General features: G+C 41.1%; 1 protein-coding gene across 3 annotated transcripts in view; it reads left to right on the forward strand.

The window, feature by feature from the left end:
* The window catches only part of CCDC88C (coiled-coil domain containing 88C), a 96,433-nt gene extending 86,144 nt beyond the window's left edge, over window positions 1-10,289 (forward strand). Inside the window, exons 26-31 of one of the 3 annotated variants that reach the window (XM_040066173.2) lie at window positions 2,756-2,938; window positions 3,302-3,370; window positions 4,140-4,208; window positions 4,974-5,275; window positions 6,241-6,456; window positions 7,650-10,286. In XM_040066173.2, coding sequence (XP_039922107.1) covers window positions 2,756-2,938; window positions 3,302-3,370; window positions 4,140-4,208; window positions 4,974-5,275; window positions 6,241-6,456; window positions 7,650-8,663 — 1,853 coding nt within the window. In that variant the 3' untranslated portion in view covers window positions 8,664-10,286. Of the gene's footprint in view, window positions 1-2,755; window positions 2,939-3,301; window positions 3,371-4,139; window positions 4,209-4,973; window positions 5,276-6,240; window positions 6,457-7,649 lie in introns of all 3 variants that reach the window. The other 2 variants (XM_040066174.2, XM_040066175.2) reach the window with 2 other exon arrangements.
* Window positions 10,290-20,264: the final 9,975 nt, after the last annotated feature.

Raw genomic sequence — 20,264 nt, forward strand, 5'->3', positions numbered from 1 at the left:
AAAGTCTCTGAGGCTTCCTTCATTTTGATGTTATGTGAAACACACTTAGTGGAGATGAGGCTCACCAGTACTAAAGCCTAGAAGACGTGTAGGACGTTTGAGTGTGTTATCACTGAGTAACATGTACACCAATTTAATTTTATCTTATAAAGGAAAAACATTTTGAATGATGTAACAATAATTTCTTAGTGGACTTGCTTAAACAGTGTGTGTATGTGTTAATCTGTGCCTTAATCTGAGTTCAGATTAGCTATGTTTAGCTATGCATTCATCAGTACTCCATTATAGGTGTTGATCATTGTTTAGCCTTTTCTGTTTTTACTGGTTGTATAGTCTTTAATCTGTGTTAAGACATTTTATTTATAAGGCTTTTTTTTTTTACTTTTTTTTTCTTCTTCTTTTTGGGATACCTGGGTGATAACAATTTAGCTGCACAGCGCAAAAAGATTGCCTTTTTGAGAAGCAAAAGCAAGGATAAAGAAAAGTCTCCTAAATCTCCATCGAGTCATCAGTCTTTCTCTAATCGGCTCCGGTTCTGGTCTTCTTCCGACATCCCATCCTCTCCTAATGAAACTCTTTCTTTCCCGGAACTGGGAGTTTTCTAACACCTTCTCTGTAGCATTTATCTTCATTTATTTCTGACAAATATTAAAAAAAAAAAAAATAAATAAAAAGCCATAAAAGAAAAGAACACACACATTGATAGAAACACTCAGCATGTCTATACAGTACTCTAAATACAAGCTAAGATTAGTGAACATGGACTTAATTTTCCTGTAGAAGATGAATCACTCTTGCACACTGGATCATTTCTTCAATGCAGCACACTTTAGGGGACCTCATGGCATACAGTTTGCGTATGTATATTGGCTGTGGTGCATGTTGTAAGTAAGTGAAGTTGCTATTCGCTTCAATATTTTCTTGCAGTCATGTTACTTGCATTGTGTCCAGTTAAAGTGTTGAATTGATTTGCTGTTGCTATGCTTTCTACAGTGTGGTAGTCCTACTAAAAAAAAAACCAAAACTCAAACTCCAGAGGTTTTTCCAATAGTCTATGCTACTAAATTATTTTAAAAAGCAGGTTTTTTAACACCTTTTTCTTATTAATTGTCTAGCTTTGAGTACAGAATGGAAGCTACTGGAAAAATTTATCTCAGCCAAGTGTCTTGATGCTTGCATTCAAAATTTATATTTAGCAAGGTTTTGTACTTCCAGTTAAGAAAATTCATCTTGAATTGAGCTGACGTTTCAGTTTCTTCTGCTTCAGTTTCAACACATTTTTTTGGAAGAAGAATGTAGATTTGTTCTCTTAAGACTGGGAATATCCTTCATTAATCCATTGCCCAGAATTGTTGTTGCCTAATAGTCATGACCTGGTGGCTTCTGAAATGAATGTGCAGGTCCAGTCCCCCTGTGTTAGAGAATTGGATGCATCATGGGCAGTCTGCTGCCGGGGACCCAGCAGAGAGGCCCAAAGATCTTATTTCCCTTCTCACTCTTAGAATTGTCCCCAGTGGCACAACCAGGGACTATGGCAGAACAAACTGGTTTTTGTTGCCCATTTGAGGATTTGTGGAGAATGTTAGTCTCCTGGGCAATTAATATTTTTGGCATCTATGGAAGGTGTTAGGTGTAATTAGAAATACAGATTTGCTTGTGAAGCTTTAGCCAGTAATTGCCCCTGCAGGCATGGCATAAGTTTCAATTCTGGGAGCAAGTGCTGGCCCAGTCTGTGGAGCCCATGGAGACCTAGGGAGAAAACATTGTTCCCGAATGAAGTCAGCTTCCAGGGGCCACCTAAGATCACAGCACATTGGTCTGTCTCTCTAATACAATTTCACAGCTGCTCTCTGCTTTGAACTGTTTGTCAATTGTCTCTGCAAGTTGTTTATTTTGACTGCTGCACTCTGCTCCATTTTCAACATTTAGGTTCTGTTACTTAGTCAAGTATTCCATAAAAATATATAGAATCTAGAATTTTGCATCTCATTAAGTGTGTTTCTGCAGTAAATTCTTCCAATTTTGTTCTATGTGTGTCTTAAAGCATTACATTGACATTACAAGAAATTAATTAACATGCTTCCTCAGTAGAAAAGAATTTTTCAGATTCTTAATCTAAGTAATATTCTAGCAGACAGATTTTGTTATTCTCCTGCTAAGATCCCGGGAACTCTTCTTAAAAACCATTGCACCAGGACATCATAAGAGCAGAGTTTCAACCTTGTAAAGACTAAGCTCCTACCCACAGCGAAGATACAAACCTGAAAGCAGTTAGCTTATGCACGGATCATGATAGATAATTTTCAAATCAGCATTATTTTTCTTTGAGTAAGAGCATGACTACTGTCACTCTTTCCCTATTCTATTTTATTACTGAAGTAAGTTCTTATAAAATGCACCTACAAGGAATAATGTTATTGGAATTTCACACCTCACTTATCTTTTCTGGATTCATGTCTTTGCTCCTTTTCTTCCTCCTTTCACAGTAATTGTTGCATGTATAATATCAACCCTCCCACCAGCACTAAGCAGCCCTTTTCACTCCCACACTTTACAGAGAGCACACATGATTGACAAGCTGGTGGCAGAAATTTCCTATCCACTGCTGCACTGTTTATGGAAAAGCTTGCCAAACTAGCGCCTCTGTTGTGCGGTTTCTTTGTGCCTGTTTGTCATGTTTGTATGGGCAGATAAATACAAATCCCCTGATGCTATTTTTCATTGAGTCTTATTCATTTACCTCTCTCCCCACCAGTGCTAATGGAGCTAAAGCAAAAAAGGAATTCCCATCACGGAGGCAGCAATGATAATGTTGAAATCTCAGCAGACTCTGCGACAAAACCCGGCTGTGTGGAAATGGGTCCCAGGACTTACTCAACCTCAGCTATGCACGTGCACACTTCCACCCCCATCTCCCGGCTCCAGAGCAGGCCAAAAGGTGTGTGGTGCATTTCATACACCAGCTGGTAGTGCCAGGCAGGCTGCTTCATAGTTCCTGCAAGGCAGCTAGTGGCATTCAAGTACAAAACCAGAGCACGAATATTTTCAGTCCTGCTTTTTCTGCTGAATGGTTTAATTTATGAGATCCAGGTTTTACTCACTCTTGTAACGTTGTCAACTTGACAGAGCACATTTGAGTATCAGTTCTTCAGTGGTTCTCTGCCCAGTGTTTAGAAGATGAGTCTGTAAAACCCTCTTGATCACCTCAGTCTTCTACACTGCTAGAATGCATTGGAGGCTGACCTGAAGGATTAACCTTTCTGTGTTCAATTGGCCTTTTAAGTTTTATGTTCTTTTCCAGGCTGTAATTCAGAAGATAATCTATGTGAGCAGTCCCCGGAGGTCGAGTTTGCCAGCACCAGACGGCACGGTAAGCTTGTAGCATGTGTGAGTGCTCTTAACATCTGCATTAAGGCTTGTTTCATTGCATCCACATGAACTGTCCTGGAGTGGTTTAGTTACATTAATATTACAGAAGGAGGTGCAGTAATGCAGCACCATTTTGGGAATGGGATTCTAACTGCTTCTGGTTTTCCCTTGAAGCTTTTAATGGATGTTTTGCCAAAATGAATTTTCAAAACAATGCTGACATTGAGGCAAGTTGCCTTCCCCCACTAACAGACCTTTTAATGCAAGTCCTACAGATTTGTTGCTGATTTTTCTGGAGAGTGTTTGATTCCTTCCTTAAGGGAGTGAATCAGCAGTAAGAGAAATTTGATGAGGGGCTTGTGGATGCACAGTGGGAATGCTGTTGAAGCAGCAGCACTGCCTGCTTGGAGATTGCAGAAGACTGATTTGCAAGCTGCCTAGCAGCTCCTCCCAGAGAAAACTGAAAAAGAGACAGCAACTTATTGTTGAGCTTTTTCAGATTCTGCATTACTTTACAGTTACTGTAAAAACCTGGAACATATTTCTTTGTGCAAAAAATGTGGTAAACAAGATGGATCCTAAACAACTTGAAAAATGAATATGTTTTCTACTCTGTCCAGATTTTGGCTCCTGTGTGTGTTATGTTGTTGATGTTTTCAAAGTGACTTAGTTGCACAGGTCCTATTTTCAGAAGGGAGACTGTAGCCAAGTCTTTGAGAATCAGAGGAACTTAAGATCTGTTTGTTCAATGCTTGATTTGTATTTTTCAGTGTCCAGGCCAAACAGTTTAGAGAGCAGTAGGAACGCTTCCAGCAGTAGTTCACCTCTCAATTTGAAAGGTAAAGCTTTTACAGCTAAGATGTGACAAACAGGAAATGAAATTCTGTGAAAATGTGTGTAAAATGCCATTTTCCTTGCAATTAATTTTGAAGACGTATTTTGAAATGGTAGTGATTATGCAATCTGGACATGGCTGTCTTGGGAATCAAAACTGCTGGCAAGAAGTGCTTTTCTAAGATTGATTCTGGCAAGGGGTGGCTTTTAAGGCAGACAGTTGAGTTTTGCTTCAGTCTGACTGGCATCGTATTGTGGGAAATACCAGGCCGCTCTGAGACTCTCCACAACAACAGATGCGTGTGGTTCTTACTCCGCACGCAGCTTGTGTATGGAATCAGTGTGCTCTGGAGATTTGCTTTTGCAAATTGTGCATCCTGACACTGTGGAAGAATCTGCTTTCTGCATTTTCCACTGTTGGGTTCTAGCTCTCAGATCACACAGCCAAGACTGGGAGATCTTGCAATGACACACAGGTTGCAAAGAGGCACCCCAATACTATCTTGCTAATATAAGGCTTATTAGCCCCCAGTGCTATTTTTATTCTTTGGTGAAGTAGTTGTGCTTGTTTATGGTGCTGTAAGAGATTTAGCAGTCCTGATTTTTCAAAGCTCTGATTGCTTTGAGCTCTGTAGAAGAAAAAAGGAAGGCAAAAATGCCACCCTGTCTGTGTGGAAATGGCCCTGGATGATAAAGTACCTACCTGAGTGTGAAATCTACTGAAATTATGTCAGAGCAGTGTCATTAATGGTATTTATGCTTCTCCTCAGGTTCCTTAGACCATATCCATGGTAGAACTGAGAGCCTCAGCAGTGAAGATATGGTGCCAAGCAGAGAGGCACCAGTATTGCTCCGAGACACATATTCCCTTCACTCAGTTGCTGCTTTCTTAAGCCCTGGCAGCAGGCATGAGTCCTCCTCCCAAAGGAATGGTTTGATGTCCTGTGATATACCTCAGAAGAGCAATCCATCTCAGTCTCATGCAGGCAGGCAGCGATCTGCCTCACCTGGCAGTGAGATGGTAACTTTGGAAGAGTTCTTGGAAGAGAGCAACAGGCTGTCTCTACCAAGTGTAAGTAAATAGAGCTAGCTAGCCCATTTCAGATGTCAAAAAACTGTTCAGAGCTGATTTAGGAGGATGAGGGAAACAGAGAGAGACAAGATAATCCTTGTTCATATACACAAGTACTATGAAATCTTGCAAAATGAATGAGACAGTTTCAATAACTAAGGTAAAATTAGCTTTCATATAGCACTCTGCTAATTTATTTTGGTTTATCAGCTATGGCAAGTCAGATAATTCACTACAAGTACTTATGTATTGGACTGCTGGAGTTTTTTGCTAGCAAATTATGGTCAAGGTTTTATATCATCAGTTCTTAGCTCCAGGTATTTTTATTTATAAACTGGTAAGTTTTCTGTGTAATTTTCAGCTGCTAAATCTATAATTAAGAATGAAGCCTAGAATAGTTTTAAATTGAAGTGCAAAATATGCAGTTGTTAAATCTGTCTCATTATCTGAAAATTTCACTGCGTTTGAGAAACACTATTTTTCTTGCAGAAGGAATTTTTTGATACTTGAACCATGTTTGTGTGTTGACTAATACTGCCCTGTTGGTTCAATGACTGCAAGAATATGTTGCTCGTTGAAGTGCTTTTTTCAGGAACTAAATGTTTGTTTTCAGGATGGCATTTGTCTTTCATTGCTCAGACATGCTGTACAATGGTGAGGCAGTGCACTATTTGAACACTATTTTAGGATCTTAAAAGCAGTTAATTGATAGTGTAAATGAACAGAGATCTCTGGTTTATGAAAGCCTTGGTCAAAGTATTGAAATCAGCAGAGTTGTGCCATTTCATGGCATCAGTAAATTCTGGTCCTTGAATTTTCATAGTGTTTAAATATGCCTCCTACCCCCTCATTACCCTAAGTACAATTCTTAGCTTTTAGAGGTGTTTAAAATTATTACTTTTGTGTGTCTGTAACTATCTGACCATGTCCATTTTCATTCTTTCTGTCATCCTGTTCCTTTTCAGCATCGGCGCAGTTTAAATGAGAGTGAAATGATTTCATTACACCAATTTCTGTTAGAAGCTGATGCACTGTATCCCTCTTGCTACTCCCCATGTCCTTCCATTCATCAGGAACATTCGCAGTCACTCGAATCGGTGCTCAGTGTTTCATGTCCCGACAGCGTGAGGCACAGAACAGGCAGGGGAAATAGGAGATCTGCTTCATTCTATATCCCCAGGGTATCCATTGTTCTTTTTATGAAGGCAACAGCTCTTGACTTACCACAGCTTTTGCTAGCATATTAATACTTATAGAAGCATACTGTAACTCCTAGTTGTTATTTTAAAGGCTGGCAGATCACTTGCATTAATTGCTCATAAAGTATTTGCAGCGTTTGTTCGTACACATGCGTGTTTTGGGAGGATTTGTCATTCTGTAATGTTAATGTGCATAACAGCTGTTTAAATAAAGTTAAAAATAACCTTAACACTTTAACATTTAGTTGAGCTTAGAAATTTTCACACTGCACTATTGCCATTGATGGTGTTTGCTTATGGAAAATTAGTTTTTTGACTGGAAGAAATGTTTGGAACACTAGTGAAATAAGTATAATAAGCTTTAAACATGCTCCCTAGAGAAGAGTAAAGTAAATTTCCTGAGTTTGTTCAGCATGTTGTTTGTAATGACAGCATGTCCCTTAACTGTTCTGAGCATGCCTTTTACTAATAGTACAATGGCAGCTGATCAAACATCGCCATTTTTGGATTGCATGGACCATTAAATACTCATTGTATATTTTCTTTTACTGCCAGGTTAATTGTCTGACTTGAAATTTACAAGTTCATTGTAGGCAAACAATTTTTGTAATGATTTTTTGTACGTTTCATTGTATTATACATGCAGATTTTAATGTACATAGTATATTGAGTGGGAGAGGTAAAGGGAATCAATGGAGAACACATGAAACTTTTTTGTAGTGCTAGCACATCTCCCCAAGGTATTGAGTTCTGTTACATTCCTGAAGTTGCACTAGAGAGTTATCCAGATGGACTGTATTCTGGAATATGACAGACATAATGGATATCTGCTGATGCCATCAGCAGATGTCATCAATATGATATTGATGTTAAAGTGACAGTGGCTGATGTGAAAGGAAGCAAAGAGCTGCTGTCCAGGTTGCAACCAAAATTATTAAAAAACTATGACCATTAACCTGGCAAACAAGGCTGTCACAATCTAATTATGATAAGCACATTATTCCTTGAGTTGGATTTATACCCATTTTAAACATTCATCTCTTCTGTTTCCACTATGTAAAATCTATGATTGCATTTAGCTTAAATTAAGAGGGAAGATTTTGTGAATACAGAGTTCTGCATGATTCTTCAAAATGTGTTGTCATTAATGTGACGTGCATTTTTTCTCACACCAGGACACTTCCACTCCCAGAGATGACTTGCTCAGCGATTATTTCAGGAAAGCAAATGAGCCTTCAGCTACTGGGAACTTGCTGATTCAGCCGTCCAGAAAGGAGGCTGCTAAGATGCCCACTAGTCTTGTTGCTCCAACTGTGAAGATGGTCATGGCTGGTGAAGAAGGAAGAGCGGCTAAGCTTGACAGTTACACGAAGCCAAACCTCAGACAAGTTGAATCTGATGCTCTGGCAAACCCCCAAGGGTCCCTTAAGCTTCCTCACACACCACAGCACCAGTCCGCCAGCGGGGTGCGGCAGACGGCACAGCCTCAGCAGCCTGGAACCGTGAGCAGGAGGAGTACGTCGCTGAGCAGGGCATTCAGCTTGGCCTCTGCAGACCTCCTCAGGGCTGCTGGCCCAGAGGCCTACAGGCAGGAGAGCCCTCAGAAGTCAGGAGCAGAGCTGCATGGGGGCAAGGACACTGTCTGTCAGAGCGCCAGGGCTTCTGTGCCAACGAGCTCCCAGGCGCCTTTAAGAGAGAGGCCGCAGTCTGCAAAGGTGGCAGGTTCCGTGCAAGGTGTCGATTCCCGCTGTCGGCAGCTCGATGCGAGGCGTCTTTCCCTGGTCCCACCAAAAGATGAGAGGCCACTCTCCTTCCATCAGTTTTCTGCCTCACCCACTGTATCCACCAGCAGTCTGAATGTCCAGCAGCAAGAGCGTGTGAACCATGGGCAGCACTACTCGTCTGCATCCCATACTCCCTCAAAAGTCAAACCCAGGTCATCACCTCGTACTGAGGATGTGGCCACAGTGGCCCCTGCCAGAGCTGTTTGCACCAGCACTGAGGAAAATACTTCCCCAGGGCAAGGCCAGGGTGATGCCCTTCTTACCAAGTGCCAGGGTAAGGTGTTAGAAAGCAGTTCTGGGGGTGTAGAAGAGCCCGTGAGAGGAAGTAGTTCCAACAGCACTCCTGGGTCTCCTGACCCCCAAGGGGATCAGCAGACAGTTTGGTATGAGTATGGCTGTGTGTAACCCACAGTGTAGCTGTAATATGTGTGTTTGGTATGGCTGATGTCCAGATACCATTTATCTAGACACTGTCAGGTCTTAAAAGGCATCACCTGCAGGCTGCTCTGAGTATTCTCTGTGTACTGTTTCCTAGTTGGACAAAGTGTGATTAAGGGAATCAAGGAGCAAAACCCCAGTCCTTCTTCTGACAGTTGTGCCTAAAACAAAGTGGAAACCTGACCTAATCTCACGGCAAAGTTGACACCTGATTCTCACAGATTCCGACCATTCCTCAGTCCAGCAGAAGCTTAGCAGGGTCCTCTGTCATTGCTGCACTGTGCACCCTTTCTGCATGCATTAAAGAAAAGTTTCACAGGTCCTGTGTGTGCTAAACTCAGCCCCACGATTGGTAAATAACCATACTGAAAAGGTCGTATAAAAGCCAAACTTCTCCCCCCAAAACAACCAAATTCTTGGCTTAAGTAGCATAGAGATGAAGAGCAAAAGTGCGTGGCTTTAGCCACGGATCTGGTCACATCTATATTTCTAGCCACTGACACACGTTATGGAAGGTATTGTATAGACTTCAAGGGTCACATCTCAACCTTTCCCACTTGGACTATGTAAACACTGAAGCCAGCGTAATTACCCCACTGCCTTCACTATAGCTGCAGCTCAGTGGATCCTTGACTGCAGAGTGGTGCTGCCTTTTGAAACTTGTTTTATCTTTTATACAAACACTGGAACTAATGCAGCCTTTCAGGGGAGATGCCATTTCAATTGCAAAGGTGGCATCTCGTGTACAAAAGTGTCTTGTAAGTATGTATATAAGAAGCTCAAGTACTGTATAAGAATGCTGTGTAAATTGTATTATTAGATCCTTGTGTGTATGACAGCCCACATCCTATGTGGGCTTTTGTCTCTTAGAAATCTTTGTCTCCAAGAACTTTTCTCAGAATAGAAAGCAAAACAATTTTGTACACATGTGAAAGAAATATACTTTTAAAAATCTATTTATGTGCAAAGAAGTTCCTTGTATGTTTCTGTCTGGAGTCTCATCAGCTGCTTATGTATATATGATCAAATGTGTATCTTTAATTCCTTGTTTGTAAAGCTGTTCTTCTTGCAATAGACTAAATCCTTAAAAAAAAACCACCTTGTTTTGCTAGTTCTGATTTAATTTAGTAAAAGATAAAACTGATTCATTTGATGATGTTTTTGTTATCTAATATGTAGCAACCCCATTCTGAAAATGATGGAATTGTTTATAATAAAGATTAAAATAAGTACAATAAATTGATATTGTACTTTTTGTCCTTGGAAAAATAAAAACCCCCAAAAAGGTGATTCACAGTGCTGGAGATCTGTCTGCAACAGTTCTTCATTAGCCTTAGTATGGATTTGCATGTCTATGTGGTGAAGTTGTATTTGTTTTTATAACATAGAAGGTATACCAGAAGTCTTTTTGTTTAATTGTAACTTTCTTACTGCAGATTCCAGGAGTGTTGAACATGCAAAATAAGTGACTTACACTTACTTACTCTGTAATTTGACTGATAGATTTTTGTGCTTCTCTGACCACTTCAGACAAGGGCAAACATGCTGTCAGTTTTGACCAAGCTTGCGTGTTGTACACAAAGTCTACTTTGTACTTAACTCTCAGTGTGCCTTATGAAAATGAGAAATTATTCCTCTTTCAGCATGGAGAGAATGGCCAAAAAAACCCCTTTTTGCCTTCTCTACTATTTTAATTGCAAACTACAGTTTTGCGAGAAACTTAAAATTATGTGTTCTAGAAGGCAGTTTTAGAACATAATGAATGTTGTTAGTAAACTGCAGTTCTTCTTCCATAAATTGTATCGCCAAATGGATTCTTGGCCAGACCACTAAAGGTTCCAGACTGGTGTTTCTCTCGTTTCAGCTCCTTTTTGGAGGACACGTGCAGCCTGGGCTGCTGAGGAAGCGATCTGTGCCTTGTTAGTTACTGTGGATCTGCTTTTGCTATAAGTACCTGCCCAGTGGCACACCTTAGTTGTACATTTCTGAGTTATTTACAATTATTAACTGTAATAAATACGATTCACCAAAATCGATAAATCAAAATTTGGAATTTTATTGAGAGACAGAATAACAGTCTCGGACAGCCACAGTTAAAAGGACAGCGTCGAGCCCGGGGTCGCCGCTGGGTGAACAATTGATAACACACTCTGTCAGTTTGTTACCCCCCAAGTTCACATTTTTGGTTTGCAGCAGTCTCTTTTTATACACTGGATCGCGGAGAGAGGCTCGGGATGTCGAGGGTCCTCCCTCCGAGGCATCTTCATTAAACATGCAGGTCTCAGTTCTGAGAGTCTGAATAGGTCGGCGGAGGAGGACAATACTGTTAATGGTTGGGTCCAGGTGTGGTGTGGAGATGTTAATTTCTGACGGGGACGATCTAGATACTGATCTGATGTAATCATCTGGTTCTCCGAGCTATCATCTCCGTTTTCCGTCGCCTTTTGTTCCCTTTCAGGGATTCCTGGCAGCGGCATTTTCTTGTCCTCCTTTCTGGTAATTCCAATCATGTTTTCCTCGTGTCCCTCCCATGCCTTTTCGGGCTAGAGAAATTCTTTTATTTTGTTGAACCACCTTCCCCTGAGTTAATTCACAATATGCTAGTTTGAACAAAACTTAACTTATAACATGATAGTTTATACAAAACTTATATTTATATGGCTTGTATTACATTTTATATCCTATTAACACGAATTAACTTTAGGACATATATCATTCATGTGAAAGAATTACAGCCTGGATGTTAAACTGATGTACAATGAACAACACAATTTCTTTTTTCTTTTTTTTTCTGGTTACACATGAACCCAGCTGTCCAGAGAGCATTTGATTATTGTTTTGCATTTTTAGATTAAGGGGGCAGTGGAGTGTGGAACCAGTTATAGATTTCATACACACACACACACACACACACACACACCCCAAAAAAAAAAAAAAAAAAAAAAAAAAAACAAAAAAAAAAACCAAAAAAAAAAAAAAAAACCACCACACCACTAAAATTTGCTTCTCTGCCCATCACAATCATGGAATATCAGATCCAAACAATGGGAATGTGCAAGACAAGGTGGAAAATTTGTGAATATTCTTACAAATCACCAGTAACAAGCAGAATTAACCTGATGTAACAGTGCAGAGTGAAATAATTCAGTTACAGGAAATAACAAATGAAGCTGCTAGACTAGAGATTTAGACTGCGCTGTCATAGAAGGCTGCCATATGAACTAGGAGAGAATGGCATCAGCTGGAAAAGGGTGAAAAAAATATTATTTAAGAGAGTACTGACAGGAGTTTAAAGTTACTGGAAAAAGCTATGGCAAGATTTGCAAAACCAAATGGTGTTTTTCCAGTTACAAGGATTTTTTTTTGAAAGTATGAAGAGAACAGTAGAAATTAGAGGGCTGCTGTTCAATAACCTCAAATAGGAAAGTCCTTAAAAGGCTAACCTCTGTTCTAAAGACAGAAATGTGAGTTGGTGAAGTGTGACAGAAAGCTGAGCTTAGTTCAGACTGGAAGGATTGTGAGGAATCCCTTTAAAGAGTAACACGGGTGAGTAAGGGGCCCCAGTGGAAGAGTACTTGTGCTTCTCTCAGCTGAAACATGGAAGAGACAGTTTATTTATTGACTCCTGTTGAGGGTTATGATGTTATAGTAGAGAAGCAAAACTGGTTTTCTCCTGAGAACAGGACGATAAAAATGTGGATATTCCGCAGAAACTAAGAATGTAAAACATGTCAAAAACAAAACACAGAATGCCATGGAAACTGTCAGCTCATCATTCCCAGATGTTCTAATCAGTTCTAGTTAAAATACTTGAACATTTTTATCCAAAGATTATCATAACTGAGGATTATGTAGCTCTGATGGTGAGACCATGCCAAAGTGTGTGATGTGTGTGTTGCATACCAGAATGAAAAAGAGCAGCAGATCTGAGCATTGACAGCAGCCTGTGAAAAGCTGTATTGCACAAGGGAAAACAAAAGCAGCCCAGCTCCCTCCACAGTGATTGACACCCTATGGTGTGATCTGAAACTCTGCTAAAGAAGAGAATGCCTAGGAAAGGGAGAATGAAGCTGTTGGTGAAACTCATTGCACCAGGCTCTTATGAAATGAGATAGATTCATAGAATATCATAATGGGTCTGATTTATGATATAAGAGGGTTCATGGGAGAGCTAAACAGCCTCTGCTTTAAGAAAACATCATCAGATAAAAGTATAAGAGCCTCCTGCTTTTTCTCCAACATCACATGCTGGCTCTCTTTGGATTCCACATTTGGAACAGTGAGCATCTTCTCTGTGTAAAAAACTCTGAAATTTTTAAAAGTCAAAAATCACCTCCCGTTTTGCAGTTGCTGAGTGGTCTGGAAGTGCAAGGTGCACTAATGGCAAGAAAAACACTGTATTTGAGAACACACTGCTAAGGAAGAACAGGAGAGTTTGAGAAGGATATTCTAGATGGAGAAGCACAACTTGCCAGTGGACTGCTGAGGCATCTCTAGAAACTTGCATTAGAGGGAAGAGGCAGTTTTCTGCAAGAATTGGAAAAACGTGTCTGAAGAACTGAGGTGAGTGTTTCATAGGGCTGCCACTGTGATTGTTTTATCATTTGACAGGGTATTTTGAAGGCTATGGGATTTGGAAGTCTATGTTCCCTTGCCATTTTAAGTGTCTCTGACCAAAATTATCCCATTCTTGTTAAACCTATGAAAAATTTCTTCCTTTCACCTTTGCAAGAGAATTTTTTTTTTTTCCTCTAGTTATGCAAAACTTGGACTTGCATTTGTCTGCACTGTGAGCCCACAAAATACCTAATCCACAGATAAATGTGTTTTAGAGATGCTGGGGATGTTCTGCTGCAGTATTTCAGCCTCCTACAGGAGTCTTCCAATCCAGTACATTCTATGATTCTGTGAAAAGGCAGATGGAGAAGACAGGCACAAACTGTATGGGATAGACCTTGTATGAATTTAGTTGGGATTTAACTAAAATTAAGCTAAAGTTGGTAACCTTCAATTAGCTCAGTCTCTTGAGCTAGCCCACAGCTATTTTGACCCTTCAGTAAATGATGCTGTCTTGGTTTGAAAAGACAGGTGTCTGCTAAGGAGAGGCAGGCCTCTCCAGGAAAGGAGGAATTCAAATCCTTCCCTCTGTGTTATTATAATTTGGAAGATTAAAAAAACTTTTCAGTCAGAGCTATGGGGAAAAGGAATAACAGTCCTTTACTAGTAAATATAACAGGACAGACAAAAGAACAACAGCAATTATAACAATAGTAGAACAGAACCAAGAACCCCGAGGGCACACGGTGGAAGCTCCGGCGCTGATGGCTGGAAGCCGGGCGCGGTGGACTGTCCTCCGCAGGCAGGGGGTGTCCTCGGCAGGCAGAGGTGGCAGTGCCGGAGAAGCCGCAGCGGCGGGACCCGGGCTCACCCAAAATCCAGCAGGACAGCGAAGAAACTCCGAATTCCTGGGTGGTCTAACAGATGGTAGAATTCCCAGGACCAGACTCCTCCGTTAACTGTGGACTCCAGGCAGCCAGCCGTCTCTGATCCGTGCTCCCCGGAAGACTGAGAGCCATGAGACCACCACCCTCAGCTCTCCGGGAGCTTTCTCCCTCCCCCAAACTAAGTGATCAGCTTCTTTTGTCCAGGTTAAGCACTGTCTAACTACCAGCATTTAGTCTCCTAGCAAGTTGGGGGGGGGGGGGGGGTGGGGAGGGGGGCTGAAATTCTACAGGAAACTTAACCCTCAACAGATGCAGAGGGGTAGAATTCTTTAGGAAGCTGTACTAACAATATCATGTAAGCAGGACTGTACAGTTTATGTACTCCATTTCCATCATACCTCCCAGCTTTCTGATAAAGTTGTTCCATGCAGAGTAATTTTAGATAAGTTAGAGCACAAAAGGTTTGAAGCAGCATCCAGTGAGGGAACCATTGTGTACACTCCAGAATGCTGCTTTCGTACCTTCACTGGCAAGAGAATCTCTGCTGTTGCTACTTTTTCTTGTGTTTCCGCACAGTGGCATCTTGCTCCTGGATAGCTGAGACCTAAAGGAGGTGGAGTTATGGATGTCTGATAGGGAACAGTATATTTGTAGTGTTTTGCTGTCCTCTTAAAATTACTTCTTCCAACAACAACCACATGGTGTGTTGGCAGAAAATTTTTTGCATTAAGTGTTTGAAGGAGCCTTTTTGCTAGATCCTGTCCTACAGTTCAGATAGTACAACCAGTCTGGTCAAGCCCATTTCACCTCCAGCAACTTTCCTTCCTTTGTGACTTCTCCTTCCCATTGCTAGACATCTTTCTCTTCTTTAGCCCAGAGTATTATCTTTATTCTCTGTGGGAACTAGCTAACTCTTAAAAATACTCATAAGGATGATGCATTTAAGAAGATCCATATCACTTTTTGCATATTGAGGCAATATTGTTTCTATTTAGTCTTCAGTATTTTTAACAGTACAAGTTTTCACATCATTTTCATTGTTTTAGAACTTCCTTCCTTGCTTATTTTGGCTTCTTTAATTGACAAAAACTTTCAATTCCTGAAGCCCGGTTCTATTACCTCCATTTAGCTCCCATGATCATAGGTCCTTTTCCTTGTTTATTTAACCAGCCATATCAATGGTAACAGAATCCCATTTGGCAGATCCCGAATTCCCACCCTGCCCTATATGAGCACGTGCTTTTTCTCTTCTTATGCAATCAGGCAAATGAATGAAAACAGATACCAACAAGACTTTATTGTATTAAATTTCATCCACATGAATTCTTGTAACTAAAATCAGAATAAATGTTTCCATCACATGTTAAACTCTCAGGTTATAATTGTTTAATGGGGTTTATCTGAAAAAGACAATGTACTTAGAAGGGAATCTAAAACAATGTGAGAAGGAAAGCAAAAAGTAAACTCAGTGACCCCTGTCTATTGTTTTTAGCACAATGTCTATAGCAATGTTTTATGGCAAACACCATTATCTGAGGAACTATGAACATTCATACTTTGATAGAAGACTGGGGACTATTTTGTCCTTGAAGTATTGGCTCAAGGGCATTTAGGCCCCATCTTCCTCACTGCATTGGTGAGGAATACCATTCCTCACTGGTGTATGGGCTACCTTATGACTACAGTTCTTCTCAGACTAAAATTCCCAAATCCATTCTAATAGGGGGAAGAGGAGCAGCACAGGAGATCAAGTCCACATGGTGTCCCTCTCGATGAACTCCACTTACCTGTGACCAGCCTTCTTTTCCATAGCTGAATGGAAGTTCATGAATGCATTTATAGTGTACATCCACATTCATCCATGGATCCGTGCAACCAAAGTCTGTTGGTCTAGGGGCACCATAACTGGGGAAAGAATTCATTCAGTCTGTTCTGTAGGTAACAAGAGCAGAGGTATTTTAGCCTGGATTCTAGAGCACATGTAATGACTACCAATAATTTCACTACCCTTGACGCCGAGATTTCGAGAAAAACTTTTTTATTCATTCTGATAGTCTTGGCATAGAAATTTCTAAATTCTCCACTTCCTTTGTGTCTGCATCTGCATTGTTCAGTGTTGTCAACAGAAACAGGCAGAGCTCCTGGATAGCTGTGTGATGCTCATATCACCTCACTCTTCACTCCTCTGTAAGAGTGAGGCCTTTCTGCCTTTGCAGGCACAGGGAAGAACTGAGTGCTTACAGCTCTACCACAGAGCACTCTAGAACAGGCCAGCTGATCCTCTACAGGTCCTTCATCCTCTGCAGGTGAAGTAATCCACATGGAGCCACCACACTTGGTATTACTTGGTTGCCAAGTTCACCCCCATGAAGTCCATTTCTAGTGTGCAAAATGAAGTCTCTGTGTTGGATATTTTCAGTCTAGGTGGAAAAGATTGTTAAATTGCATTTTCAGTGTAAATGAAAGGTTTTCTGCCTCAGGAAGGGATTAGAGAGGCATATGTTACCTGGCAAAAAACCCCAACCCTGTGGAGATGGCTTGCTGTCCCTATCTAGCTTATTGAGTCCTTGCTGCCCTTCCAGGTTCCTGCCTCTACTGAGATGGGCAAAAGTACGACATTTTGAGTGCTTTTGAATTTAAATTTTGAGGGAACTTGGAAAACAGCATAGTGAGGACAGAGAGAATTTCCTTCTGGTGACATGTTCCTGTGAGCAACCTGTTGCCCTTCTAACTTATGGGAAAGGTTAAAAATAACACATGGTGCAGTGCAGATGGGGACAAGAACAGAAGCAAAGGAAAATAGGAGGAGAATAGCTAGATAAAGCAAGATGCCTGGCTGCAGTGAAACCTCTGAAACAAGTGAAGAGTTTCGTTGCACAGCCACCCCCCCGGGCAAAGAGCTGGCTCAGCAGGGACTCCAGGGTGGTACCAGACAGAGCATTAGCAAGTTCATGTTACTCAGCTGTAGAAAATAGTAATGTCTCTGTGGCTTATCACTAACAAAGAAAGAACTTACTTGTTTTCCTCTTTTCCTAACCAAAATGGGTGCTTGAAAGGATTTAAATCAAATTTTATAGGAAAGTTGATCCTCCTAGACAAAGCATAGATCAGGTGCTTGGAATCAGTGCTGACACTTCCAGAAAGGGACTCTGCTGGAATATACTTAAGGAGGGATGCTGATGATTGGAAATGAGACCCATGTGGGTGAACAGAGGCCTGGAAAACATGATCTACAAAAAACACTGGAAAAGTGGGGTTGCTTAATCTGCAAAAACCAAATAGGGACAGCATGATTAATCCTCAGATATTTAAATGATCCATATTGAGAAAGGTAGCAATAGTCTGGTTTTCATGTACATTCACAGAAGGGCAATAAAAAGATAAATTAATTGGAAACATGGAAGGTAAAGATTTTTATATATTAGCACAAGCTTCTGAAGAACAGCCCCAGCCATGGAATGGAGACATTGCAAGAGGTGAGGCAGAATCTTCCTAAATGGCAGTTTAAGAGAATCTGAAGCTCTGGAGGAGCTAGTCTAGCTTTTCTCAATGAGTAAGGAGATGGTCTAGATGACCTCCTTCCTGCTGCATTTCTGTGGTATCTGTGACATTTATAACACCAGTTTAGCTCCATTCTTTTTGAATCTTGCTGCTTCTGGTTCTGCCATATATTAGCCAGGAGCAATTCAATTCAGTTGTGTTACTTAATCATCACACACATTAAAATGATTTGACCTAAGTGAGCGAAAAGCTAGAATTGCCACTTGCGGCGAGTAATAGCTGTTTGTCAGCTTTAATAACTACTGTATAATTCATGGAGATTAAAGGCTACAAAAAATGTTATTTCTTTTCATTTTGAGAGTTTTAAATATTGTCAACAGGCAGTGGCTGAGTGTGTGTGATGGAGGTGGAAACACATGGCTCTGCCTTCTTGGAAGTGATGAGGGCAGGTGCCCCAAGCCCCTAAATCCCATTATTTTAGTTACCTTCTTTACAGCATCTGCATGCTGAGACAAGCAAAACCGAATGTCTGTATGAAAAAGAAACAAACCCAGGATTCTTCTGGAGTTTATTTTCCTCTGTAATTTTCTGAGAGGAAGGTTTGTGGAAGTCATTGTTCCTGCTCCACTTGCGAGGTGTAATTTACCAGCTGCATGGGTCAGGTGCTGCCTTTCAGCCGCTCTGATGATCTGTGTTGTGTCTGATGAGCAAGGTTCAGACTGTGCTTTCTGGATATTCTGTCCACCTGTATCCAATATGGGTGTAACACAACTTTGAGCATGTACACACGTCAGCATGACAAGACAACTGCAACCAAGGTGGGAACCAGGAAAGAGATACTGCCCAGAATGTTACCTCTGCCATTATCTCTGCTTTCCCTGGCACCCAAAGGGTAATCACTGTCTGTGGGTCTTCTCCGGGCTTGTTCCCTGTCTGCAGCCTGGGTCTTGCAGAAGGTGTAATGCTTTCCCTGCAGCCACGAATGAGAACTGGGTACCACATCATCTCTGCCCTAGACAGTCTCTCAGGGAAGGCAAGTAGCTCAGTACAATGCTCTGTTGCATTTTACTGAAGAATATCGCACATACTTCTAAGGAAGTTACTGGTCTTCATTTTCTTAGTACCATCTTTTATAAATTCTTCAATAAAAGTCTTGCAATATCCGAGGGTACATAATTTTGGATTAAGAGGTATTGAAATAAATATTTTATTTCACTTCCTGACAGGTCACAGTCTGGGTGATTTTCTTAATATATGTGTTCTTATATATATATTTAAAAATAAATACTAAAGATTAAATGAGTACAAAATTTTAAAAATTTAAACCACAAACAACAGCAACAAAAATTAATCAGAAGAGGGAGTATTCCCAGTAGTCCTAGTAAATTTGGCACCAACCATTCATATTTCTGAATATTGCAGAGGGTGTTCAGCCTCTGGCTGTGCTTCCAGGAGACTGTGCCTTGCCTGTTCAGCCAGGTGTGCTGCCTGACCTCTGACATCCTCCAAGCAGCACAGTGAGCCTGAAAAGGACAGCTCTCTGCTTGTTGTAGCCTTTCATGACCATATCCAAGAATTCCCTATTTTTTTCTTTTTTCTGCATCCCTCCTCAGAAACTCAGAGACATTTCTTAACCCTGCAGATAATATTAGATCTCTGATCTTCCAGAGGCCCTGGGAGAGGAAGGGCTCTTCCTTTTGGTAGCCCGTTGTACCTGAAGAGCCCTTTCCTGTGTTTGGAATGAGGAGTTATTTTTGATACTGTTTCTGATGTTAGCCATGGGTACTCCCATGGAGTATTTCCAAGTTCTCTAAATGTTCTTGTGTCTTCTCCTTGTTTTGGTTTGTTTCATTTTTTTTCTATATATATTTTTTTTTCCTCTGTTTATATCACTCTGCTCTCCACCAGGCTGGAAATTCAGAACACGTCTTGGAGTTCCCTGCACAAGGTTCCTGTTTCCAGACTCACTGTGCCTGGCTGTCCTCAGAGCACTGTGGCTCATTGCAGTGAGCAGAGGGGAGCTCTGGCTGGGTGCTGCTCTGACCATGCCGTGCCTCTGGTGTCCCTAAGCTGCATGGCAGAGCGCTGCGTCAGGCGAGTTACACACCGATTTAGAGCCTGAGCTGGTTAACAGCTTTTGTTTCCAGCTTCAGTGGTGTAATTTGTATTTATCTGTGTTTTTAAGAGTAGTGTGTTTCAGTTTGAGTGAGACAGTGTAATACATATCCCACAGTGCAGCTTTCACTCCTGTGGGAGTAGGGGTAGTGGTGTGAGCTAACAGGAGGTCAGCTTTTTCATGTGCTACACCCTTCCTGAATGACCTTGGGCAAGCCCTTCAGTCTGTTTATGCCTCAGTCTGTCCGGCTGTGTAGACAAGAGAGGAAGACACTGCCCTCCCTCTCAGCCCTTGCTCTTTCACAGTGAGAGAAGATGCTTCCTTGTGCAGAGATGATCTTCTGCTGTGTTTGGATGTATTGGCCTGATCTCTGCCAGCTCTAGAAACAATTACTGTAAATGATACTAATAACAACACTAACGCTCTGTATACTTTTCAATGCGCCTGCATGAGGCAACATCTGTGTGTGTTTAGATAAGCTGTAAGCAGCTGGATTTGGCCTCTGCA

The sequence above is a fragment of the Hirundo rustica genome, chromosome 6 (assembly GCF_015227805.2).
Source record: "Hirundo rustica isolate bHirRus1 chromosome 6, bHirRus1.pri.v3, whole genome shotgun sequence".
In the NCBI taxonomy this organism is placed as follows: Eukaryota; Metazoa; Chordata; class Aves; order Passeriformes; family Hirundinidae; genus Hirundo; species Hirundo rustica.